Genomic DNA, 26,493 nt, shown 5'->3' on the forward strand with positions numbered 1-26,493 from the left:
TCTCTCGAGCTCTGGACTGTACAGTGTTACTTCCCAGGGAGCTGTTGGCAGCCTCTTGGGATGAGCTGGAGAGGCTTCCTATGCCCTTTTGGACGTGGCTTTCTCGAAGAGCTCCCCAAACCACTAACTGCTGCTACATACAAACAAGGTGTGAGCCAATTTTAAGACACTGTTTCAAAAGACAGTCCATAATAAAAGAAGAGCACAAGCCTCCCCAGAAACTCCTCTACCCCAAAGTGCTCTAAGCAATCTTTGCTCCTTGAGGATGCCTATCCTTGAGTGCGTCTGCAGCCACCCTGCATATGTCTGTTCACTTCCAAGGTCAACCTGAGCCCTTTGATGACTTGGCTGAGTGGGGTCAGATACTCCCAACACATCTGACAATTTCAATGAAGGCCTTAGGCCATCTTCCACCAAGCCTATATCCTTCTTCAGAGAGCAGAAAGCAGAAAAGAAAAAAAAATTTTTAAAACTGGGATTACTTCACTACATGATGGTCTGCAATAAAAAAAAGTTAATCAGTCAACTCTGCCTATACTCTAACAACTAAGGTAACTGGGTCCTTCATTTTACAGAACAAGATTCTACCCTCAACCCCATCACAAAAACTGTCTTCATTCCATAAACAGACACCAAACTGGCACTGCCCAGAAAGGCTGGTAAGACTGTCCCCAAGGACTCAGGGCCAAGTAGTAGCACAGCCTCACCTTCCACAGTCACCTCGATCTCCGGCACCTTGGAGTTGCTGCCGGGGCTCCTTGCTCTCTTTGAGGTCTGCAAGGCTGCAAAGTGGAACAGACACTGAGTCAGGGGCACTGCATAGGGACACAGGAGTGTGTTATGATTCCCCAGGGATTTAGAGGTGGATAGGCACCATGGACTCAAAGGTACCACCACACCAGGGAAGGCTGCAACCAAACCCTGAGAGAAAAGTATCTGAATCCCTGAGGAGTCCTGGGGGCCAAGATGAGCTGTTCCCTTACCTTTAGTGTTGACTTTACTGGCCATTCCAGGAGGCAAGTAGGAAAGAACCAGCTCCGGCCTACAAATGAGAACAGGAAAAGGTCATCTCAGCCCACATGACTCAAGCCCTCGCCACCATGACAAGTGGGGGACCCCAGGCTACCAACAACTCTGTGGCTGACTGGCTCCCAGGGTTCTTCCTGCTACAAGGTGACACCCCCTTTATATCCATTGTGGAAGCCTAGCGTAAAAATAACTGACAGCATGGCCCTTCAGGAGAGGGAGGTCATTCGAAACCCCCATGGGCAGGGACCTCCTAAGGCCAAAGACTTGTGACAAGCTCCTCGCACTGGCTCCTCTCCATACATCCCATGAGGTTTCAGTAATGACCAGCCTGTGATTGCAATACTGCCCCCAAAAGATGTAAAGGAAGAAGCAATCTTTAGCTGCTTTGTAATTAATTTCTCCTATAGTAATTAATTTTATGTCTTATTACTTGGAACAAGACCCATGAAAACAGTTAGAATTAGCTTTGATATCCATAATACCTATTGCTCAGACCAGGTATACAGCAACGCACAGTGTTAGTTTTATTCTAGCCAGGCCCAATGTCCATCAGCACTGAAGGTGAAGGAAGGGCTAGGATTTTCCTGTAATTCTACCAAATGGCTTTCTTTCATCCCTGAAATTCAGAGATCCAGTATAAGCAATCTCTGACAGGACTTGCTGGGAATCATTCAATCAGTCATTAAACCATCAGATGCTTACAAGGATACCAGCAACTGTAGTCATAATAAAGGACTAAATTTTGATCATGCCTTTCACTCAGGAATTCTAAAGTATTCCTGAAAAACTGATCTTTTCGACAACATAACTCTTGTGAGATCATGTTCTGCAATGAGGAACCTTGAACAGAGCCTGGATGTCAACAGCAATGGAAAAGGCCAAGGGAACAGACCAGATTTTTCCACAGCAGCAGGATTAGATTTTGGGCTGTGCTGAGATGAGATGCTCAATCCTCTGCACTGTGCAGAGTATACAGTAACTGTCCTCAGATGACTGAAGGCATAGCAAGTTATCATAGGCCACTTACTTTTTAACCACAAACTTGATCTTATTACTTCCACGGACAATCCTTTCAAGTCGTGGAATTCCAAACCAGGTGGGACTTCTGAAGGGGATTCCTTCTGGCAAGCCTTCCACATACAGGAACTCGGGGTTGGATTCAAAGACTGGATATGGTACCTTGACGGCCTCAGTAAGTCCAAGAGCTTGAGCTAAACAATGAAAGATAACAATCAGTTATTTTCTGAGCCAGGTAACATATAGGTTCATACTTCTTGTTTCCTTGTATTCTCAAATGTTTCCCCAAGGTCTATTTAATAACACAGACGTGGGCCCATTTTGCCTAATTTCTTGCACACAGAAAAAATTTGTATTAACCATGAAGATGACTAAAACACACATGCTGTTTCTTTCATCTTCCCCTCCCCAAATGCAGCCCTCCCTCCCTCAAATCAAAGTCAACTGCAAGTCATGTCCTCATTTCCCTGATGTCTTCTTTGAAAATGAAGGACAAACACAATCCCAAATAGTAGTTAATCCAAACTGGCAAAAATTCCTTTTGCGACCTGTCTTTGGAGAAGTCTTTCTGCTAGCATACTGGGAATTACATCCAAGCAGAAGCCATTTTCAGGATCAGAAATGAGAAGTGAATTTGTTTAAGAAAAGTGAGAATCTAACTCTCAAAAAGAGCTAGGAGTGGGGGTCCCCTGACTGCTTAGTTATATGAACATACCAAATTTCAAATTAAAAATTTCTTCCACCTGCTTCCGTAGCTTAGTAATTCGCACATTCCAATCTTCTTTCACTGGGAAAGCAAAACAAAATCTAGTTAATGATTCTTTTTTTGCCCATTGTTATCTTATAACTAACCACACATGGGTTTCAAAATGTCTGAAGAGAACTATTTCCTGTGCCTAAAATAAAATTTAATCCTATGCTTTGATCTAAAGATATCTGAAAATCAATCTCAGAACAAAACTGAAAAGAGGGAGAAATGAAATTAGGCATGCAACACACACACTATAATACTGGATAATGGTTTTCTTACCTGGGGTATTGGTTCGGGGCTGAGTTATTTCCGGGGTGCTGTGAGTCAGTAGCTCTGGTCTGTAATTTTAAATATATCAGCAAATTATTTGAAAAACAACAACAATGAATTTCAAGGAATACAGGTTCATTCTTAAATCTCCTAATGCAACCACCTATTAATTACTGAGTGTAGGGATCATAATGCTAATAAAACAGACATTTGAAATTCAGGTTAAATTTGTCTTTTCAATCTGATGGAGTGGGGGAGGGAAGAGAACAGCGAAAACAGAGGATGATGAGCTCTACGCTCTACCCAACAGGTCATAACAGCCGAACTATGATGGAGAGAAACTCTAGATGCCTCCTCTCTAAGGTCAGCCCTGGAATAGAACCCTCATTTATCTCTACTGAGGACCATGGTGCTCAGACATCAAACATTCTGTGAATATCACCTAGCTCAATCCATTCATTTGACAAATGTACAGTCTCAGGGGCTAACCCTAAATTCATAACTTGTCCAAGGTAATCCAGGCACAGGACTAGCTCAAATCTGACTCAGGTCTTCCATTGTCAAAGACCCTCCTCCTTCCATCAGACCAGAACTACTCAGCCTCCAATGCTCAGCCCAGCCCTGGGAAGCATCCGTTGGCTGCCCTCAAACCCCAGTTAAAGTGGTTCCCCCAATCTCATTTTCATACATCACTTTGGCCTGGTGGGTCCTCTGTCTTATCACCTTCTACCTTATACTTAGGTATTATCCTCATGCCAAACCAGTATAATGTACCTACCTTGTGGGCGACAACTTAATCACTATGTGTATCAGAGCCCTCAGTAACCAACAGGGCCTAGATCAAGACCTGGCACTTGATGCTGGTTGGAAGTGATTAAAAACAGAAATATAGTTTTTTGATATTTCTCTGTCTCTTTTTAGGCGGGGGAAGCAATTGGGACTAAGTGACTTGCCCAAGGTCACACAGCTACTAAGTGTCTGAGACCAGATTTAAACTCCGGTTCTCCCAACACCAAGGCTAGTGCTCTATCCACTGTGCCACCTAGCTGCCTCAATAGTTCTCATTTTAAAAACAGTTTCTTTCTTTTCAAAGAACTAATAATTATCTGAAGGGTTTATAATTTGAGGGTTGTTATTCTTCTGTTTAAGTGATTTCATCCTTTCAGAAGTGGCTTCATGGCCATTGCCAGGGCATTGGAAGCTCATTACAGCAGTAACCCACAGCCCCAGGGGAGCTGAAGGGACCTCGAGGGTCATCTCAGCCAGCCCAGGGGCATCTCTTCCAGAACAGCCTCTACAACATGTCCTCCACACTCAGCAGTCCTCGCACCTCCATCTTCTTCAAGACCTCCAAGGGAGCAAGACTAGCTGTTCCAATTAGGGACAGCTTTCCTGGTAAGCTGACCTGAGCTCCTTCTCACCTGCCCTCACCTGCTCTGAGCTCTCGCCATGCCCAAGCTCAGCATGCCCACTCCCTGTCTTCCTTGCTCCCCTCCTCCCATCAGCCCTTCCATCATCATCTCAAGTGCTTCCCTCAGTTTTCTTCAACACACATCTGCAACATAACATCATCTCATGGGTCACAATGGAGGCAGAAAATAGCTGGGACCAGCGGCCACTCCAAGGCCATAAAGAGGCCAGAGAAGGGACTCGAGGAGCAGGAGGGTAGGGGCGTCACAAATACTCTTCCACCAAGACCCATAAAAGAGAAGCCTTTTATTTTTTTATACCCCAATACTAACTTACCTTTTGATTACAAATTTAATTCTGTTGCCCACTTGAATGATTTTTTCCAGCCTCGGAATCCCATACCAGGATGGGCTTCTAAATGGAATGTTTTCCGGGAGCCCTTCCACATAAAGATCATTAGGATGTGCCTCAAACTTCTGGTAAGGCACAGCCTTGGCTTCAGTGCTTCCCAAGGCCTCAGCTGTACAAAGAGAGAAAATCAAGAGTGCATCTTTCACAAAACTGCCTTTAGCAACAAGTACAGAAACCGAAAACAGAATATTCGAATCATGAAAAACAGGCCAATTTTTAAACTATTAACTAATTATCAAGGTAGCCAACATGCATACCCTGCAGCTACAGATATACTGTCACATAGAGGGAAAGGGGGGCAGGGGTGGGGAATGGGGTCAGACCTGTTACTAAACTTTTTTCCATAGGCAGTGCCTTAATTGTGGCTACTTCCAGTTTTGTTACATTATACCCCCTAGTTGGGTCTCTTCCACCCAGTGGCACTGGCCTCCTCCATCTCTCAGCTCTGGGCATTTTCGCTGCTATCCCCATGCCTGGAATGCTTTCCCTCTTCCCCTCTGACTTCTCTGGCTTCCTCTAAGTCCCAAATAAATCCACCTTCTACAGGAAGCCTGTCAATTATCTCTGTATTGTGTCTATACCTTGCTTGTACATGGTTGGTTTCATGTTGTCAACCCCTCTCCCCACAAGACTAAAAAAGCAGGGTCTATTATTATATTCCTAGTGCTTAGCACAGAAATAGCAGGAACTTAAAATGCTTACTGAATCTGACTCCTAAAACTGATGTAGCATGAAGATGTAGGAAAGGCCATTTTTACTACCCCCCCACTTCTCAGTTTGGCCATTTAATTTGACCATTATATTCAAGTTTGTTAAATTCTCTGGCATTTTTGAGGCATTACTGTTCTGTTCACACATTTACTAACTAACGCTTCTTCAAAAGCACCAAGGCCAGAGCTAGAAGTAAGAGCAGGCCAGTCATCTAGTTTTTCTCTTCCTTTTTTCTTAGGAGGGCAGGGGTCACAGGGGGTTTCAAGAGCTCCTTAACTTATAATATGAAATAATGTTAGTGTAGAGTACAGCCGCTGATCAGTGCGCTTACCAAATTTTTTACAGAACAGCTGATCTACCATCTTTCTTAATTTGGTGATCCTGGCATACCATTCTTCTTTCACTACAACAGTGACAGAGACAAAAAAGAAAATCATGGAACTGTTTGTTAAAAAAAAACAACTAAAACCCTACACACAGGAGTCACCACTTTTAAACTGCCTCAGACCACATTAATTTATCCCAAGATACCTGATAACTGTTTAGAAAGTGACACTAAGGTAACACAACCCACAGATGATCATTAAATACCCCTAGAATCAGCCATTGGGAAGTCCTTTCAATTAACTATGTAATTTAGAACACAAGGTCTATGAAACAACTGAGAGTGTACAACTACAGGGCTGTTTATTTTTCCTCAAATAAACAAATTCCCTTAATATGCACTGTCTTGCTGAAGCAACCAAGAAGAAAACAAGGTCTTCCAAAGGGTTATTAATTAATTAGCATTAAGTTAAAGAAAAGGGCTCTTCCAAATGCCTTTACTCTGCTTATTCAAATCAACTGATTCCTTTCCAGCTTTGTCAATATGATAATAATAAGTCACAGTGGCTGATGTGCCCAGAGCCCTTCACATGTGATAAGGCATCTCTCCCACACACTATCTCATCAGAAATTCACCCCTACTTCCCCACAGATATCATTATTCTCATTTACAGAGCCATGATGGGGAAGACAGGGGAAGTGGGCAGAGGTCATTCCTGCCTTGTGACCTGTATTTCATTCCCTAACACGCTGCTTCCAGAATCCAAAGTTTAAGGTGTACTCAACAGAATGCTCCGAATTTCTAACCAAGCTAAATACTCCCAGATGAGCAGCATGTACTTACTGTAAGGAACCAACACTGCCTACGTGCTAAAAATGGAATGTAGCAGGAAGAGGTCAAATGGAGACCCTTTCCAAGATTGACTCAGTTTCTAAGTTTTAAACATGGACATGGTTAATTTCATTAGTTAAACAGCTCAGCAACTGCTTTTGGGAAAAATAATAAAACTAACGCTGTTTCCCACAACAGTATTGGCAGGGTGGAGATGGGGATGCTCAGGCAGCAAAGGCATCGCTTCTGGCCACCTCCTTCACCCAGGTACCACTTCCCTGGTCATGGTGACAACCAGACTCCTCCTCGAGGCTCAGAGAAAGCCTTATAAAGGTACCCAACATGGGCTTTCCTTCTGCTCCCTCCTTGTCTCTCCCTTCTGCTTCAGGTTACCCAATCTAAGTTTCTTTCTTTTGTTTTTAGGTAGCCATCCACACTGGGTCTTTGCCTGAAGGCGCCATGTTCGGGTCGCCAGGCCCTCTCCTTCCTTCCTGCACCATCCTCATAACAGCAGCTCTCCTAAACCCCACCCACCCCTGCTGCTTTGCCCTCTATGTGTAGCACTTTGAGGAGGGACTGTCTCAAAGCCCTACCACTTTGCCCAGGGCATGGCACACAGGAAGAGTTTAATAAATGCTCAGTATTTATCTAAATTTGGGTGTAAATGCAATATATGAGACTTTATTGTAATGCAAATACATCAAATAGATAGACCCAAACAAGGATACTATTCAAAGTATTGGCTATTCATTAATATGTGAAAAAGAAGGCTCAAAAATACTATGTGATTTGGCATAACAAATATTAAACTCAGACCTCCTGAAGTTGGTTTTTCTAGCTGTAAGTCTTCTCGTGTTGAATTGAGAAGTTCATGTCTGAAAGGTGAAAGGAAATAACAAGTAATGAACAAGCCAAATTCTCAAAATTAATTAGTATTCAACTGTCAAAGCAGACAAAATGGAAACAACAACCTGGACTCCTAGTTTTAGGACAAGATGGCAGAACAAAATAATAAATCCAAACGGTCTATTATTTAGTCTCATCCGTCACATCATTTCACAAATGTCCAAGGTCACAGAGATAACTTCACAAGCCAAGGTTTTCTTTAACGCATAAGGAGATGCCAATGAAAGGACCTAAAAAGTCTCATTGTATCCATAATTTAAGGCATGTTTTTTTGGCTTCTCTGTACCTACCCATGTATTTCAACATTCTCATTATGTCAGGAACATATACCATTCATATGACATCAAGACAAATGCTCAGCAGTATTTTTAAAGAGTCAAATTCTAACTATCTAATTTTAAGCCTGGTTTATTTCCATAAGATACTACTCAAAATCAGTTATTTGTTGCCTAAAACAGCTAACAAGTCAATCGATTCAGGCTCAGACTTCGGATGAATTAAATAAAGACTTGTACGCCACCTTACTTGTATGAACTGAAGATGAGATTTTACATAAAACTCTTTAATCACTTAAAAAGCTTTAATCATTTCCATTAGAGATGATTCTTAATGGTGGGTAAGTAAAATAGTTTGACAGACCTTAAAGACAGCGGAGAATCAAACATGAAATACTAACAGGAACAGACAAGGTTTGAAATGGTTTAAGAAAGAGAGTGGGGTATTCAAGAGAAACCCCAAAGCCATGTCTCCATCATTAACCTGGAAAATTAGCCTTCTGGGTAAGGAAATCATGCAGGTCAACGTTGTCCCAAAGAACATCTAGTAATGATGTCTCCTGTCCTGAGAGTCAACATCTGTAAGATGGCTTGACTAAGAAAGCACTTTATATGCATTAACATCAGGTTCTAGTGACAACTCAATGAGGTGGATTCTACAAATAGTTTTAGGTCTACTTGACAAATAAGTTAAACTGAGGAGAAAGCACTTAATAGGCAAAAGGGTCAAGATCTGAACCCAGGTCAATCTGAATCCAAATAGAGGAGTCTTTCTACCATAACACAAAATACAGATCCAATTTTTTTCAGCAATGATTTTTACAGTGAACTACATAATATATGTCACTGATTAAAAGAAATATGTAATTCCAGACAATCCTTACTTCTTAATCACAAACCGAATCCTCTCTTTTGCAAGCAATATCCTCTCAAGACGAGGAATTCCATAGGTAGATGGCCTTCGGAAAGGAATCCCTTCAGGCAGTCCTTCCACATACAGGTCCTCAACATGAGACTGGAAGAGGGGGTAAGGGATGGCCACCGGGCCTTTGGCTTTTATAGCTTGAGCTTTAAAGAAAAAGAGTCTCAGGTCAGAATGTATAAACATATAGCTGTTTATAGTCATTAAAGGAAGAGGCAAGTCTTTTGGCAATCAAGCACTGTTGGGGAATATAAGGAAGCTGAGCCGACTTAAGGGTCAAATAATTCCTTTTAGTGGCTTTTATGCAAAAATAACTGGTGTTCGGTCTAGGGTCAAACAGAAAAAGCCCAAGTTTTCTGCTGAAACCTAGGTACCACGTAACCTTTAGTTTTTAAAGAACATAGACCAAAACAGTGAATCAGCTTGTATATTCAAAACACCAATACTTGAGACCAATGTGTAAGTACAAGCATTCAGACTTACAAAAAGCTTAGTGGGACAAAAGCAATAGTGAACATCCTGTAGCAACTGGGAAACACAGAATTCAGGCAAGGGTTCATATTTTATTAGAAAATGTCAAAGATTCACTTGATAATCTTATTTTTACCCACCACTAAATACTGCAGGTCCTACATTTAACATTCAGAGTTCATGAAAATGTCCATAATTTGTTTTCCCTTGAAACAAGCAATTGGAAAATAATCTTTATTATGCAAAAAACCCCTGCACGTGTTTCCCAATATGCACATGTTATGCTCTTTCCAGGAGGGCAACCATTTCTGACTGTCATCACACCAGACTCTCCTTTAAATTTCTACAATGCCAAGAGCCTTCTGGCTCAAGTGCCAGCTCATCCTCTTCCTCAGTCTTATATCAACTCTCCTGCAGTTTTATCAGATACTGCTACCACTCACAGAATTCATTTATTTCAAAAAGAGATATCTTGATGGTAACATTTACTCATCAAGATGTTAACAGTATTCAAAATGTCAGAGTAGAATCCAACATCTCAATTGCCAATTTAGATTTAGAATAACAGTAGTTATCCTTTACCGGTTATTTTCATATCTGAAGAAAAATGCTACAAAACTCTCCAATATAAGGATATTTAAAAAATAACCTTAAGCTTATAATATATACTAGGGACAACTTTGTTAATTAAAAAAAATCACTTAAAATATTTTAAATTGTCTTGTTTTACCAAGCAAAGAACAGATTTAAATTTTTATCATAATTCAGTTCAATTTAAGTTTGAGTTTATATAGATAGGATTTGAAAAGGGAAATGAAACAAAATAGCAAATGAGTTACTTTTTTTCTGCTTTTCATAAAACTTATATATGAAGGCAAGTCATAAGTTTTGATTTTCAGTGCCCTCAACAAGGACAAGAGTGGTACTTGAAACTTCAGAAATTATGGAGACTTTGAAAACTATTTTCCATAAAGATGATGGAACGTTAAAGTTTTCAAAAGGTTAAGGATTAAGTATTGTTGAAAAAATTTATTTAAATAAAATACTGATTAAGCAAAAAACCAAAACATTTTAAAAAAACGAAATGACTTAGTTCATTAGCTCAGAATTTCATTTCAGATATTCAAGTACTAATAGATTATATTTCCTTTTGAGTCACAAGTATTCCTTTTAAAGGAAACATACTTGGTTATTCAAATGTAGCAGTAGATTCTCATACTGAAAGTAATCTATTAATGTATTTTATACTCTTAAATAATGTTGATTGTCAACAGTCAAATGCCAAAGAAAACATTTCTCTGACTAAAGCTGAAACAAAGAAGACTGGCTGTGGAAACTTTCCAATGGGCAATACTGTAAATCCTCGCTACAGCCAAACTGTTTCTTAGGTGGGAAGACAGGAATTGCTTCTTTCTGGCACAGTAAGCAAAACCAGTAAGACATTTGCATCTTTTCTTCCTTAAAATAAAGCCTGTCCAATGAACTTCCTTCTTCTTTCCCAGTCTCTTCTCCATATAGGAAGCAGCCCAAGTAACTTACTAAGGAAACGTGCTGGCCAGTGATTCCTAAATGTAAGAAAGACCCATTTCACCAGGATTCTCAGATTTTAGTCCCTAGTGAGGTGGTCCCAGCACAAGGTAAAAGGAAAAAGGATTTGGGGGGAAGGGGAAATAGCAAGGTGGTTTATGTAAAAATATCATTCTGTATGGCTTAAACATACCGTATTTTCTTTCAAACAATTCTTCAACCTGTTTTCGTAGATCAGTAATTCGAGCATTCCATTTCTCTGAAAATGGAGAAATGCTACATCAGAACACGAAAGAATGAACCCTTAATCAAGTCTAGTAGGGTAGGATACTCTAAGCAAGTCTAGTAGATTAAGATGCATGATCCTTTTCCTCAGATGTAGAAGGGAGCCCAGAGACATGGGCTAGTCCTGAAGCAGTCATCTAACAAGGTGAATGTGATTAAAATGATACATCCTAACACTGAGGATTTCTACAGTACTTTCTCATACTTTCCTATTCTAAATCAGTCCAACTCCTCAGTGGAGCTGAAAAATATAGGCAGAAAGGACTATGGCATCTGTACAAAGTTTCAAAAGTCCAGTTACATGGGGCCAGTAGGGTTAGATCCTAATTTCCTAACTCCCAGGTCAGTTTTCTTTGTTATTTTAAACTATGTCTTTCTTCCCATGTTAATGTACTTTAAAATATGAAAAATGATGTGGCTTAATACATAATTTCCAGTAAGAATAAGTGGTGAAATATTTTAAAAAATTCTTTCAAAATTTGTGAAAATGCCAAAACATTTTAAAAACCACAAAAACATGATATGCTAAGTACACAAATAGTTTCCCTTCAGTCACTTAACAGGGGTGTCATTTATCAAGAAGCAAAGCATTTGGTATCTAGAAATGACAAACGGGCTTGGGAATAGCTGAATTTTCACAACTCCATAATGCCTTTCACGCAAATTCAAGTAATCTGGGGCAATAAACCTCAAGAAGACTTAAGATTGATAATCATAAAGAACTAACATGAAAAACTCTTACTACTTGTATGAAAAATGCATCTTTTAAGAAAAGTAGATTCAGGCTCAAGAAGAATATTGAGTTTGCTACAGTTCCTGGTGAATCTCTTCTAAAAATATTCCATTTCAAAGATTTATGCACTGGCTACCACTTTTGGTGTATGTATGCAAGCTGCCCTAAATCCAGAGATTACTATTCAAATGGACTAGGGGTAATTTAAAACTGCATACAACTGAAAAAAGCCAAAGTATTCTTGTAAAACAAAATAGCTCAAGGCCACACTACCAGTTCTAATCCCAAAGGAGATGGTGCTACTTCCCAGAGAGAGCTGTCAATCCTGTTCAATTTACTAATTGTAGCACTGGCACACACGGGTGCCCAGCAGACAACTTACTCTGTGTGACTCAAGTCACTGGGTGTGACCCGCATGGGCAGGTTGGTCCATCCCTTTCAGGCTTTTCCAGTGTCCCTCAGTGACCCACGAGAAGGAGCCAGCTCAAATTGCCATCACTGCCACTGGAGCAGGAGTGACCTTGGCCTTCGCCCTTACTCCCTCTCCCTAGGTCACATGTGTCAATGTCTACACTCATTTCTACTTTGCCCTTTAAGGGTCCCCAAATGCTTCTGAAGGAAAAACACAGCTTTCATAAGCCTAAAGTGTGCTCCAACAGATGAGGACATTCTCATGCCTTTGATGTGAGGGAATGCTGGAGCTGGTTTTCCAAAGACTATTCTGCAATAAACTCGAATGTGTGGTTCAGAGCGTTCTACACGTGCTCAACCCACTTTTTTCCACTGCCCAAACAAAGGACAACAAATTAAAAGGAAAAAAATCACATAACTGTCCTAATACAAAACTCACCAAAATTGAACTCCCTCACTTTTCTTTTTCCAGCATTGGCGGCCTCATTGACTGGCTCAATGTTCTTTGGTTTCTTGCTGGGTGGCGAATAGTCATCATCTTAAAAGGAAAAGGGAGTAGTCATTGCTGGAAGCGTCCAGAAATTCAGAAACCCAAGGATCATAAAAAAGGGGTCCACAATTTAAAAACTGTCAATCCATGAGAAAACATGCTACTTTATTACATTATTTCAAATGCAGTTTTAAGCGTTTCTATTTTTCCAAATTCACAACTTCAAAGCTCCCACAGTCTCCAATTTTCCTGGGTCAGGATTGTGAACTTCAAAGGGTCAAATCTAGCTTCCTGACAGCAAGCTCCCTAAAGTGTAATCCAAACAAGGGATGATACAAGAATGGGCAACTAGAGGTGACATCAGTATCTTCTTGTCACCAAATGGAGTTCTAATGTACTGTTATTGGGTGTTATGTTACTGTTCGCTGAACAGATGAATGTTATGAAAAGAGGCAGACAGACCAGAAAAGAAACCTTCTGGGAGAATGACCAAGTCTCTTAACTTTTGCACAGCAGGGAAACGTTACCTAGGGTATATCAGTACTTATTTTACTATTTCACTATCGCTTATTCTCATTTTAAAAATAAAAACCACAAATGTTTTCCTACTAGGTCAAAAACTCCTTCACTTTCACGTTTAAGGAGATGGAGCTAAGCCTTCTAAATTACAGGGCTCCAGTTCGCAGCCTTCCATGGAGATAGAGCTCACAACTTTCTGAGTCCCAAGCGTGGGCCTCTCTCAGGTCTCAGGGATCCCTATGCTCTATTGTTCCCTTACCTCAAAAAAGCCCCAAAGTTTTTGAGGGGTGGGGAGAGGCCAAGTACCCAGGAAAACCCACGGAGCTTTATGACTGAAGCACTTTTGGATAACAGGCATGATAGTTCTGTGTGCTTATACATAAAACATGACTACAAAACCAAATCTAACTTTTCGAGACAAGTAGAACCAAATTTGTTAACTACACAGAAATGGTATTTAATTGACAAAGAATGACTTAGAAGTCACAAAAGAAGTACTGAATATGGACTAAACATAACACATGTATATCCTTCTTAGAGGTAAAAAGGCCCTCGCTGGGAACCTTGCTCCACCAATACTAGGACAAAGCAATCTAAGCAGGCTCCAACTGGGACCTTCAGGAACGGGGAAGGCAATTCCTATCTCTAAAGGCAGCACATTCATTTTTTTGGAGAGCTCTTTCCCTTACTCAAGCCTAAAGAGCCCCACCAACGTCTGATTCATGCCCTCCACTAAGTCTAATCTCATGGTCACATGACAACCATTCAAATACACCAAGGCAGGCCATCGGGTTTCTTAGTGAGAAAATGCTTCCAAGCTGCAAGTCACAGAAAGAGATTCTGAGAAGCAACTTTCCAAAAGAAATGACTGCAATTTGACAGTCCTGGTAATTTTTCACAGTAGCATGGGAGAAGGGCTGCCCTCCCCAGGCCTCACCTTTTCTCTTCCTCTGGTACACCCCAAACCCTTCGGAGCCTCCCTGCCCTCAGCACCCTCCCTCTCCTGCCCCGCTAAGGCTCAGACAACTACTAAGAGAAAGGCAAGAGTGAGCTCCCACACTTCGGGATCGCAAATGTTCTTTAGAGTCACATTTACTCTATAAGACTCCCTTGCCCCACAGCAATTTCAGGTGAACAGAAGTATTTTTTATAAATGGGAAAGGGGTAAAAGGAAAGTTAACAGTATTCATAAACTAGACAGATATCTTCACTGGGACAAATATTCCTCAAAAATAAATGAGGCAAAATTTAAAATCAAAGTTCATCTCAATATTTAAAAGGGTCTTTCCTAATCTAAAATTCCTTCCACTTCTAACGTTACTAAAAGGTTTATAATTTAATGGCAATAACTTAAATTTTTATAAGTTTAAAATAACTTGGAAAGAATGGGACTTGGTAAGGATGGGAAATGGGGCCTGGAGGTAACTAAGACATAAATGGCCAACTACAAGTTCAGAATTTAGAAAATGGCAACTCCAAGAAACACAAAGGACAGAAGGACAATGAAATGACAGCTGCAGGACAGCCTGAGATTGCCACACAATTCTCCATTCAGGTTTAAAATAGCTTCAATTTGAGATCAAGAAATAGGTGCATGAAGAAGGGGAAAAGGAAGAGCATTCCTGGGCTCCTTTCAACTCTTTTGAACAGGAAACTGTATGTTGGCCACTGCGCAAAGAAAGAAAAAAATGCAAGGCATGGGAACAAGCACTTTCTACCTACAGCTGTCCACCATTTACCCCACAGTGACATATTTTATCTCATTTAAAATTCCCTCGAGAAGAATAGGAGCTCAAGTAGACAGATACCCTGAATGCACTGATCTAAAACAAATATCAGGGATGGACTAAGACTGTGTAATAACAATAGTAACAGACATGGTTGGTGGCATCATGTTTTCTTAGAAAGGACAAGAGACCCAAAGTTCACATGTCGCACAGTGGGAAGAAAACCTAAAGGAATGTGATGATGAAATGCCCAATGATGTTTTGGGTGTTTAGGGGCTGGGAAACATCTCCCACCCACCAACCCTGGGAGTGCCCAAAGGCTCTAGCCTCACCTCTCTGCTCTGCTCCCTCTCTATGGTTTCTCTGGGTGATCTCAGCAGCTTGCATGAATTCAATGCTGATGACGCTCAATCTACTTAGCCAGCCCTAACCCCTTTCCTAATCACATCTCACATCTCCAAATGTCTACTGAATCACAAGTCCTAGAGATATCTTTAACTCAACAAGTCCAAAACTGAACATTATCTTTCTCTCCACTTCTGAACTTTCCAGTTGTTGCCAAGAGTGCCATCATCCTTCCCAGTTACCAAAACTCACAACCTAGATGTTATTCTCTCTCACCTCAACCACACTCCCCTCTCCCCCAATCTGTTGCCAAAGTCTGTTGAGTTTACCATCAGAACATGTCTCCTGTACATTTTCTCATCTTCTGATGTTGCTGCCAGCCTGGCACAGGTCTTTATCACCTCACACCTGAACTGCTGCCTGAGCATGGAATGGAATCGCTGGCTCCAGTTTCTTCCCAACTCCAATCCAACCTCCATCCCCCTGGTAAACTGATCTTCTAAAGCAGTTCTGATGATGCATTCTCACCCCCATTCCCAAATAAATTCCAGTAGGTCATTATTTGCTTCCAAGATCAAGTATAAAAATCCTCTGATGGGTGTTTAAAGCCTGTGAGCATTTTATCCAGTACCTGGAATTCTTTCTCTTGGTCTTCCTAGCTTCCTTTAAGACCCCATAATGCTAATGAAATTAAAAAATCTCCCCCACTCATTAATGGGCCTGCCCATTAATGGGAGTTTGATGACAGGAGATTTGCAGGAAGGCCCACACCTTTTGTTAATGAGGCACTGGTTCCCAAGGGTTGTGAGGTCCTTTGGCTCTGAAAAGTGTATGTAAACATATATTCTGAGGTGAGGTTTTGTTTTGGGGCTTACTCACTGCAAGTGTTTGTTTGGCCAGAAGAGATTCTGGGTAGCTGTAAGGAGCCAGCCCTTCTCCCCACCTTTTGAAAACCCTGATGTTGGTGCTTCTCCTTCTCTGGTAACTATGTATGTATGGTCAGACAGTTGGATCTCTGCTGATCTGTGATGTACTGCTTATGGTCAGGCAGCAGGAAGCCCTGTCTGTTGATCTTCATTTCTCTGAAGTTCAGGGTACTGACTTTTTCCCCTGAACTAAGTGAATGATCTATGTGCTTGATTAAAGTGACTGTTGACCCCTCAAGAGTTGCTTTCCTTTTTGAAAAGCAGATCTAAAAACCTGTACGGAAGGTCCCCCTGTGTATGTCAGGGTGCTTGCTTTTACAGATCCAATAAAAATGAAAGCATTTCCCAATCTCCTTTAATGCTAGCTCCTTTTCTGAGTTGATAACCTTAAATTTCCTCGCTTACATCTTCTTTGCACACACAGTTGTTGGCATAGTGCCTCTCCCATTAGACTGGGAGCACTTGGAGAGCTGAATTGGTTTTTACCTTTCTTTGTATTTCTAAGTGCTTAGCAGTAGGCCAAGTACATAATAGCTGCTTAATAAATCCTTGAATGCTGATTATACAACTCTTGTATGGATAGGCAACTCATGCATAATGATCATCTTGGACACTTAGCTCTGGCAATGAGAGCTGGAATGACTGGCCCTCGGTCCAAAAGTGAGCATGTGTCAGAACCGGGCACTGAATCCAGGTCTTCCTTACTCCCTGGATAGCTCTCTTTAGAGTCACTAAACACTGCTCCTCAAATTACACTGTCCAATTAAAGATCAATTTATTAGTAGTTTGGTTTATCATTTGATCTGTAAGTATTAGTGTTAAGGGCCAGTTGTCCATATTAAAATTTGAAAGGCCACAACTCCCCTGGTGCACTGCCAGTCACAATCCCAAGGTTTCCCTCAGAATGCTTATCAGCACTTCAAAGCAGGAATTGTTCATGGACCAGGAGTTTATTAAGATGGTGCACTCTCACAATTTGGAGTACTTAGGTAATCTCACAACTCTTTCAGAAAAGGCCAGAAGTTGATGGTTTCTCTTATAAATTTCCAAAGGTCTGACCCTTGAAATAATCAAATTCAGATTTTTTATGAAATCTGTGGTATCTCAGTTCTGGGAACAGCCTGTATTGAAATGACAAAAAACACTGCAGATTGCCACAAATTCTTCCAAGCCAAAAATGAACTGTCACCAACTCTTGAGGAATGAAAACCAAGAGTTCAGTCACTTCAAAGTATTCCTCGACATGATTTTGTTATTTTGAGGCAGACAAGCAAAATTAAAATATGGTTCAATTTGTCTAAACTCCAATTTTTCAGCCATGCATTTGATGATATTTGTTTATATTCACAGTTCAAAGGTCTGACAGATGAATGTTAAGAGACAGATTAGAACAGACCCTTCTGGTATTTCTAGTACACTTTTAATTTTCTGATTTTTTGTGAACAGTAATTAAAACCTTCACATTCTCAGGCCCCCCAAAAGCTGATAACTGTCATTTAGAGGCAAAATGCTTCTTGAATCTTATTTCTCAGCTCTCTTTCATCAGAGCTTCCTAGAAAGCCCTTCATAATGTCACAGAAATTTGGAGATGAAAGTGACCAAAAAAATCTGTCCTAAGTCTAAGTCACCCATTACAGAGAGTATCAAACTGAGGCTGCCCAAGAGAGGAGTTGTGATTATAGTAGCTAAATTAATGACAGTCCTGGGAATTAACCTGGATCTCCAGCCTTCTTATCCAATTCTATTTCACCACATGTGGGAGGGGATGAGTGATTGCTGACTTCAAGTGTCAGTGAGTTGTTTTCATAATTTAAGACAGGAGCACAGAGCTACCAGGCATGAGTTGGGGCCAAAAGTTCGTATGGAACTGTCTCCACTGACACTGACTGAACATCCTTAGTTCCAATTTACTTTCCTGAAGAAAAAAGGTAGAAAAAGGAGGGGATGGAGGGTCAGAATTAAAATTGTCCAAAGAAACAACTTCCCTAATTTCATGATCACTCAAATAAATCTGTAATTGGATCACAGTCAGGAAAGAACCTGGAGGGTGATTCCAGGCTAATACATCTGTTCTGCCTTTGAGACTATTTCTCTACATAATGAACCTTCTGGTCATGGTACATTCACATTGGTAGAACAAGAGAAGCTTCTTCTTTCCCATCATGCTATTCATATTTAACATAAGAAAATTCTTCAAGATCCCAATACTATGTGTGGCACAGGAACACCAAGTTATAATTAAAATGTAATGCAAAATGTAACATATGGTAGTGAAATATACTTGACATTGTACTCATTACAAATTCAGTCAATATCAACTTGTTCATTCATACTTTTCCTGCATCTTTCAAATAAATGGAAGATTTTTTCCACTGTAATTGCTCTCAAAGTCTGAAATCCTCAGAAATTCCCATTTTAAAAAAACCAGCTGGCTGCGTCTTTCCTTGATTGTTCAGCAGCTGTAGAAACGACAAACACAGAATTCTCAACAACTAACAGCACAATTACATCCATCCTAACTATGAGCCACCACAAAGCCTTCCAGGATGAGGGCACCATATCATAAACACAGCAAAACCTATCACATGCATCCTGTTTGCTTATCCCACCTCATGTAGCTGAAGGAAGATGGATGGAAACTAGCCCCAGACACAGTCAGTTTTTACACAGTACCTCTACTCAGAATAGGGATACTGGGACTCCAATTGTCACTAGCTCCATGAGTGTGACATAATTCAAGTTTTAACCAAATCAGGGGCTTCTTTCTGGCTAACCCGAGAAAGCATGTCCTTGAGAATGACTGCACAGCTCTGACAAAACTATCACAAGGTGGTTCTGAAGTATGTAGTCACTTTTTTTCTATTCTTAGGCAAATACACTCTAGAAAGGCTGGTCAATCATTGCAGGAATGGGTGTCAAAGATCACCGGGAAGGTAAGTCAAGACATCAGCACATCCCTGTTCCATTTAATGAAAAAATAAATCAAAGGACACACTTCACTGACAGTGGCTTTGTATACAAAGGATGGTATATTGTTGTTATCACTGTTAAATGTATCTGATAAAGTCCCTCAAGTTTTAAAAAATATTATTAAAAAAATAATAAGTTCTCCTAAGTAATTAATAAGCTACTAGACTAGGATTTGTTTCTTAAATATAACAGGATTTAGAGCATTCTAAGTTTTTAAAAATCAAATATTCCATGTATGGAGCTGGAATGGCTGTTGTCTGAACCATGTCTCATGCTGACATCAGTTGTATTTGTTGGTAAGTATCCAGAACTATTCTGCTGAAGTCAGCAATTTGGTTTGGCTAGCTACTGCCAACACAAGGGCTGGCACTTGGCCAACCTTTGGAACAGGTCATTTTCAAAGATCAGCTAAATTCTGACCTGTCACTTTGATCAAACTAGTGCTATCCGGACGTTAGAACGAATAAACAACATGAGTTGTTTAGACTTAGTTGATTAGACTAGCTAATCCAAGAGATAGCTAGCTCTAGCAGGTCAGTCTGAGGAAGAGTCCTCTAGTGATGGACAGCCTGTCCTGAAAGGACCAGCCTGGCTATGTTCAGAGGAGTCCATGATCTAAGTCAGCCACCAGGCCAAAGCAAATCATAAAGGGCTGGTTGTGATCAGCAGCTATGAAGTTGTGCCTTAATGGATGAAATCCAAGCTCTTCTGAACTACTGAAGAACTCCTGGCCCTTGTAGGGAAAGGCCCAACAACAATAAACACAGATGCTGAAAATCACATCAGGTGGTGGGTAGTGTGGCAACCTCAGGTGCACGTACATACGTACATACACACACATACACACACACACACACACACACACACACACACACACACACACACACACACACACACACACCAGTATGTAGAGACAATCAGCTCTGGGTGGCCATTAATTGAGCTAATTACATGAAATAACAGAAAACTCAACTCATGACATTGGTCATACTATATAACATAGACAATATGTACATAGGTACACCCACATATACAGACTGAATCTAAGTTTATATCTTTAAGCATGTGAATGGGACTAGCTTTTGCTTTTGTCTTTTAAAACACAATATGTAGACTTGGAAATAGGAGTAATCACAAACACATTTTTATTTCTTAGGCATGTTATAGAATATCAGTATAATTGCTGGGAAGTCCAGGAAGATGGCAGCCATCAATTGAAAAAACAAAACAACCAACTACTTAAGGTTGGTGTTAAGAACAAAAATGATAAACACTGCCACAATCTAATAACTTGCAAATAATCAGGTAATTAATCTTAGATCTGAATACACATAAACACAAGTATGTACAAGTAACTGGGTAATGTTTCAACAAGTTCTAAAAGCACTGAAAAGATTAAATTAACCTAAGGAACAAATTCCTTTCTGGAAGACCTCATTCTTCCTCCAAATAAGAGTTTGCAGCTCTTCTGTGGACTGGATGGCATCCCAAAAAGCCAGCTGGCATACTGTCCTCTCTTACCCCATAGTTACCTCCTCGACCTGTCTGCCTTCTCTCAATTCAGTCTATACACAATGAAAGGACTAGACCAATGATGTTGTGCCTTCATCACCATTAAGCCTGGGAGGCTTACTGAGGCCTTGGATCGTTAAACAAAATGCTCAAACACCTTCATTATTCACTCCCTTTTTTAAAAGATCAGTCAGAAATGAAAAGGAGAGTATGTAAGTGAGATGTCTTTTCTATTTTTTTTTAAAGAAATACTGAGTCTGTTTGTGGAGTTTAAGCTAGAGTAAGTGAAAGTATGTGCTATTCCTGGGAATATTTCAGCCATTTCTGGCACACTCTTTATCTTTAAAAACCTAGCAACAGGTTCCCTTGGTCATCATTTAAAATTTTTGACACTATTAGAACAGTAAAAGAGGTAAGCGACTGTTTCCCCAAGGCAGCAAGTTTCCAGAGTTGAGGGTCTTTTAGCATGCCGTCTGGGAACCTCCCCCCGCCCTGCCCAAGAGTGGACTTGCCATGACTGACACAGATTGAAGTGTGTGCTTGGCCTCTGGGTTACCATCTCGGTGCATTGTCGGTTTCCCCTGGGTCTCTCTTCTACTCTGTCCCACCCCACCCTCAGGGATGTACACAGGGTCCTTTCTCAAGCCCTCATTTTCTAAAAGTTCTTGACTCTTCTCTCCAGTCCCTGCTCTCAGAGTTCTGGAGGGCTATCTATGTTAATTGAACACACTCTGTAAGGTGAGGATTCTAGTAAAGAGACCTGTTGTCAATGACCAACCCAAATAATAGCTGGGAGGCTCACCTCCCATCAGTTGGCTGATCTCCATGTGATGAACATCTTGGACATGGTGACACATCAAACAGATTAAAAGAGGAATGACAATTTTTTGGGGGGGGGGGGGGGAGGCAATCGAAGTTAAGTGACTTGCCTAGGGTCACACTGCTACAAGTGTCTGAGGCCAGGTTTGAACTCAGGCCCTCTCAACTCCAGGGCAGGTGTTCAATTCACCTCACCACCTAGCTGCCCCAGGGAGGACAATTTTAAAAACTTGCTCTTAACTACAAGCCATCTGTCAATAACTGCAACCTTACTAATGTTTTAAAATTTTCTTATAAATTATGAACCAAAAAGATAACCATCTTTTATTTTGGGGGGGAGTGTATGTGTGTGAATAGAGATCTGATTCCTTTGGTGTACTGAACTCCTTTCTCTCTACTAACACAGATCACTTACAGTCTTAGGTGTGGCAAGAGGATAAGGTTGGATCAGAGCTGACCCCAAGGAGAGACTCCACTCTATCTTGCTAACCTCCCTAATACTGATGTGGAGGGGAGAAAGAGAACCTGTCACTGTGCCATAAAGGACATGACTATGTCTAAGCTCCTCTAATGGCACTTTTTTAAACATAATCTGTTCATCAGAAAATTTTCTTAGCTACTTGTTAAAAAGCAGGGAGACTCCCTACCTGGATCAGTTCCAAAGTCAAAAGACTGTTTTTAATGATGTCTAGGTAAATCTTTTCCTTCAGACTGGTCTCCTCTAATCTGTCTAAATCAAGCCCAGGCTCACTGAACGTTAGAACCATGCAAAAACAAAGCTGAACAGGGAACTCTTGAGATCAACAACGGTGGGTATGAGGGGGGAAAGGAAGACACTGAGGGAGACAACGTCTTTTGGAGACATAAAGCGACTCACTGATCACTTCAAACTCATGCACTTTAATCTAGTCTAGGGCAAGCACAGACTGTACCCCAGCTCTGACAGCGCCCACTTTGTGTCCATCACCTGCCAACCAAGTTGGTCCTTCTTGAATGCCAAGGCCTCCTCACCTGATGACCCAGAGACAAGCCCAGGTCCTCGAGGCCCCCACGAGCCGAGCACAAGACCTTCAAGGGCTCTTGCCTGAGTCACAAAAGCGCACGTGCATGCACAGGCCCAGCCATGGGCAGCACAGCTGTTGTCACAGCCTCAAACTCTATCAATTTGGCTCCAGGAACCCTTAAAGACCATTTACTCAATCACACAAAGATTGTCATCTGTGCCAGAAAATGATGCACCCTGAGTGACTAATTTTTAAAAATCACAAATCTTTTAAAGGTGCAGTGATATTTTTGTGATCCCCTTTGAGCTGCAGCTATAAGCGATATTGCTTTAAAAGAACATGGGAGTTCATTTTATGAAGGGGACTAAGAAAAGTACTAGAAAACGGAGCTCCAAAGAGACATACATATATACACAATACATATATATATATATATATATATATATATATATATATATATATATATATATACACCTCTTCATGAAGTTAAAAATACTTTGGGGCTAAGAAAAAAGAAAATCCTAAGAGACGATGAGTCCGCTGCAATATTGGCAAAGGTTGCATGCAATCATTTAATGAACAACTAGAATTTCTTCTTAGAAAAAGATTTCTAATCTCCCCCTTTGTACTCTATATTAAGAGATGGAACGATGTGGTGAAGGAACAATCTAGTCGTGCTTCTGGTTGTGGTTAGGATTCTGGCTTGTTCAAAGGATGGTTTCTTTTAGGTCCAACCTGTGGGCCAATGCCAATTTGCTTGGCATAGACAGGAGAATCCCACAGCATTGGGGTGCCCTTTATGGCAAACACATACACACTTACAGAATCCAATTTTTTCCAAACATCCTCTAAAAAAGAATGAGATGCAGATTTCGCAATGTGAACGTGATAGGTCTTCTATGGCTAGAGTCAAATTGTTGAATTAAGGCTTTTAGACAACTAACCTTCAATAGTCACCTCAACTTCAGGGTCCTCACTTGTTTCTGAAGGGGCATGCTGGGTAGAATCTTGAAAAAAATAAAATTCTAAAATGACATTCATTATTAAGCATTCTCCACATTTCCCAACATTTTCCAGATTTGATATTCAAACAGCAGCCTTTCCTGAAAGCCCACTGACATTTTAATGTATCTTGTGCACACTATTTATTCATAAATCTAAACAAAAAAGATTTGTTCATAAGCCTTTTTAGAGGCATAATGGGGGGGGAGACGGGAAGTAGAGATTTTCAGATTCTAACAAGTGCAGAGATGCTTTCATTAATGTAGTCAGCAAATTTTTATTATTGGTTTAATAGGATTAATACAATCAGATATTTTCCCATTGTCACCACATGGATTACTAGAGCTATAAAAACAAACTTTTCTATCTTGTGACTGATATTTTCCCTCTTCTCCTTCTTTCATAACATAGGAGAGATTTTTATTGTTATTTAACAATTTTTTTGTGACAACACATTATAATGTCAAGAAAGAAGAATTATGACAAATATATGTAGTGCCTCTGCAGGGGAAAAGGCTTAAAATAAATGACAGTAAAAATAAATAGCATTAAACAAAATGTTTTAAGACCCTCTGGATACTCAAAGCGTGACTAGTTAAATTCAGATTGACACAACTGCACTAGTATCAATAAAACTCAATACAAGTCAAATTCCATTATAATGAAATCCTGCCTATAGATGAGAGAGAACCTTTCTAGAGAACCCGTAAGTGGCAGTGAATGACAACATTTTAACACAATGGAATAACTTTGGTCCCCCCTCAAAGTTGATTATAATGGTATCTGACCTGTATGTCTCCCCCTCCATGTCTACACTGGCGCACCTTCCCCCAGGGTCAAAGTCTAGATACTTTCACACACTGAAGAAGTTAACTTCCACCACCTGACCTCACTTGGCACGTCTCTCTTGTTAACATGATAGCATGTCAACAGGAAGAGACTCAAACTACCGCTTTAAGAAGGCATCTCCTTCAAGTCGATTCACCCTCCAGGGAGTTGGGCACTTTCCCCCAGAGGGTTTAGGAGAGTGTTGGAAGAAAGAGAAAAGAAAAAACAAGAAAGCAAAAAGGTGAGAATGTCAGAGCAAAACTGGCCTCTTTGTCCAAAAATGAGTAACCCCATAGGCCCCAGTTTTCTGGTGAGCAAATGCTTAACAAAAACTGCTACCCGTCAGAGATCTCTGCAAGCAGCTGAGAATGCGGCTGGATGTCACCTCTGGGAGGGGGAGGGCCTCCAGATTTCCAACAAGAAACTCTCTCTCAATCAAAAAAATTAAAACAAAACATGAAAGACACTATCATCAGCCTGGAAAAGGCTCATCACCGGGTCGTGAGCTCAAGTCATCAAACCAACTGGAGGGCCAAGAGAAAAAATGAGCAACTTCTCTGTCCTCAAAGCAGGGGGGCAGACTTCTAAACTGTTCATTTGACAGAAAACTTTTAAGTCTCTATGGTATTTTCTTATAGGCTGGAAAATTTCCTTGATTCATTTTGTCACTTATGCTCAGTAATCACTCTACGATGGTAGGAAGATCTAAACGTGATGTACAAGGCTGAAATATGGGGGAAAGAGTTTTTTAATTTAAACTGCCTTCTAAGCTTTTTAAAAATTTAAGCCCATAAGATAAATAGTTCTAGTTTTGGTATGTCCCAATGTAACTGGAAGATGAGGTGGGCAAGCAGGGACAACAACAGAAACATTAGAATCATCAACAAATTTCTACTTACCATTAAGCTTTTCATCCCCAACTTGCTTAAGTGCTCCTATTTTCTGTCCCCATTTAAGATCAGAATATTGACAGATTAGTTATGTGACTTGTACCACAGTCACCACAGATACTAGAACTAGAGCTCAGCCTACTGCTGAGGAGTCAGGCTGGAAAGCTACCTTTAGAGTCAAATATCTGATATTTGAAGGCAAGAAGTCTCAGGCAATAATCAAGAAAATACAATTTTTTTTTTTAAACAAAAAGCTTCTCATTTTTCTAACCTTCCACTGGTAATTCCATCTCTGTTCCTTCATTGCCCTCCGAAGAGTGATGGCTTCCTAAAATGAAAGTAAACACTCTATAATAAAGTGATTAAAAAAAACCACTTCATACCCTAAAAATTCAACATTGCAATGCAAATAACTTGGAACCTGCATGCAACTTGCACGTGAAACAAGTATCATCTGATCTGTATTTCAAAATTAAACCTTCCCCCTTCACTGCTTTTGTAAACACATTTTATTAACAATTTTTGGCCATTCCTCACCTGCTCCCCAAACAGAAAGAAAAAATGGTCAGCTTCTGCTTTGTGAGTATAATAAAGACTTGAATGCAAATTATTTTACTTTTTAATGACAATAAAAGTATGGCCAATTAATTACTAATCAATGTTAAAATTTAAAACTATCACATTTATATCCTTAAGAAACAAATATTCATCATCTGCTAAAAAAGAAGGTAAACAAGTATTTTCTTTTGTTCAGGGAGAAACAGATGGCAAAATTAAGGTCACCATGTTTTCCCTCAGAGGTGCAAAACTTGCCTGGTGCCCTCTTATTCTAAAGTTCATAGAGAAGACTGCTATTCATTAAATACTTTCAGCAGAGTGGCAGCCTGAATATATATACACAGACCTCATGGACCTTAAGTGTAAATCACAGATGTGAAAGAAATGTCTTGTTCAAGGTTGAAATTAGGACTACTGCCATCAGGAACAAATCATCTCTGTGATCCAACAGAGAAAATCAAAGAAGGATAAAGAAATACAAGAAGGAAAAACCCTCTGAGTCACCATCTGGGTCTCTCTCTATGCCTCTGGTTGTCCAAAGACACCAGTCATGTCTGACCCAGGGTCACTTTAATTACAAAGGCATCACCTCTACTTTCTGTTCTTACTTCACCAGTA

At 40.4% G+C, this 26,493-nt stretch overlaps 1 protein-coding gene across 29 annotated transcripts in view; it reads right to left on the reverse strand.

Annotated features, from left to right (window-relative positions):
• The window catches only part of GTF2I (general transcription factor IIi), a 95,288-nt gene that overhangs the window by 16,677 nt on the left and 52,118 nt on the right, over window positions 1-26,493 (reverse strand). For 19 of the 29 annotated variants that reach the window (XM_072640161.1, XM_072640167.1, XM_072640154.1 and 16 more), the window contains 13 exons: window positions 25,589-25,645; window positions 23,542-23,604; window positions 12,725-12,823; window positions 11,050-11,115; window positions 8,821-9,004; window positions 7,572-7,630; window positions 5,931-6,002; window positions 4,814-4,997; window positions 3,077-3,135; window positions 2,762-2,833; window positions 2,057-2,240; window positions 984-1,042; window positions 708-782 (listed from right to left, as the gene is read on the reverse strand). In XM_072640161.1, coding sequence (XP_072496262.1) covers window positions 708-782; window positions 984-1,042; window positions 2,057-2,240; window positions 2,762-2,833; window positions 3,077-3,135; window positions 4,814-4,997; window positions 5,931-6,002; window positions 7,572-7,630; window positions 8,821-9,004; window positions 11,050-11,115; window positions 12,725-12,823; window positions 23,542-23,604; window positions 25,589-25,645 — 1,233 coding nt within the window. The remainder of the gene's footprint in view (window positions 1-707; window positions 783-983; window positions 1,043-2,056; window positions 2,241-2,761; window positions 2,834-3,076; window positions 3,136-4,813; window positions 4,998-5,930; window positions 6,003-7,571; window positions 7,631-8,820; window positions 9,005-11,049; window positions 11,116-12,724; window positions 12,824-23,541; window positions 23,605-25,588; window positions 25,646-26,493) is intronic. The other 10 variants (XM_072640164.1, XM_072640159.1, XM_072640158.1 and 7 more) reach the window with 2 other exon arrangements.

This window comes from Notamacropus eugenii, chromosome 2 (genome assembly GCF_028372415.1).
Source record: "Notamacropus eugenii isolate mMacEug1 chromosome 2, mMacEug1.pri_v2, whole genome shotgun sequence".
Lineage (NCBI taxonomy): Eukaryota > Metazoa > Chordata > Mammalia > Diprotodontia > Macropodidae > Notamacropus > Notamacropus eugenii.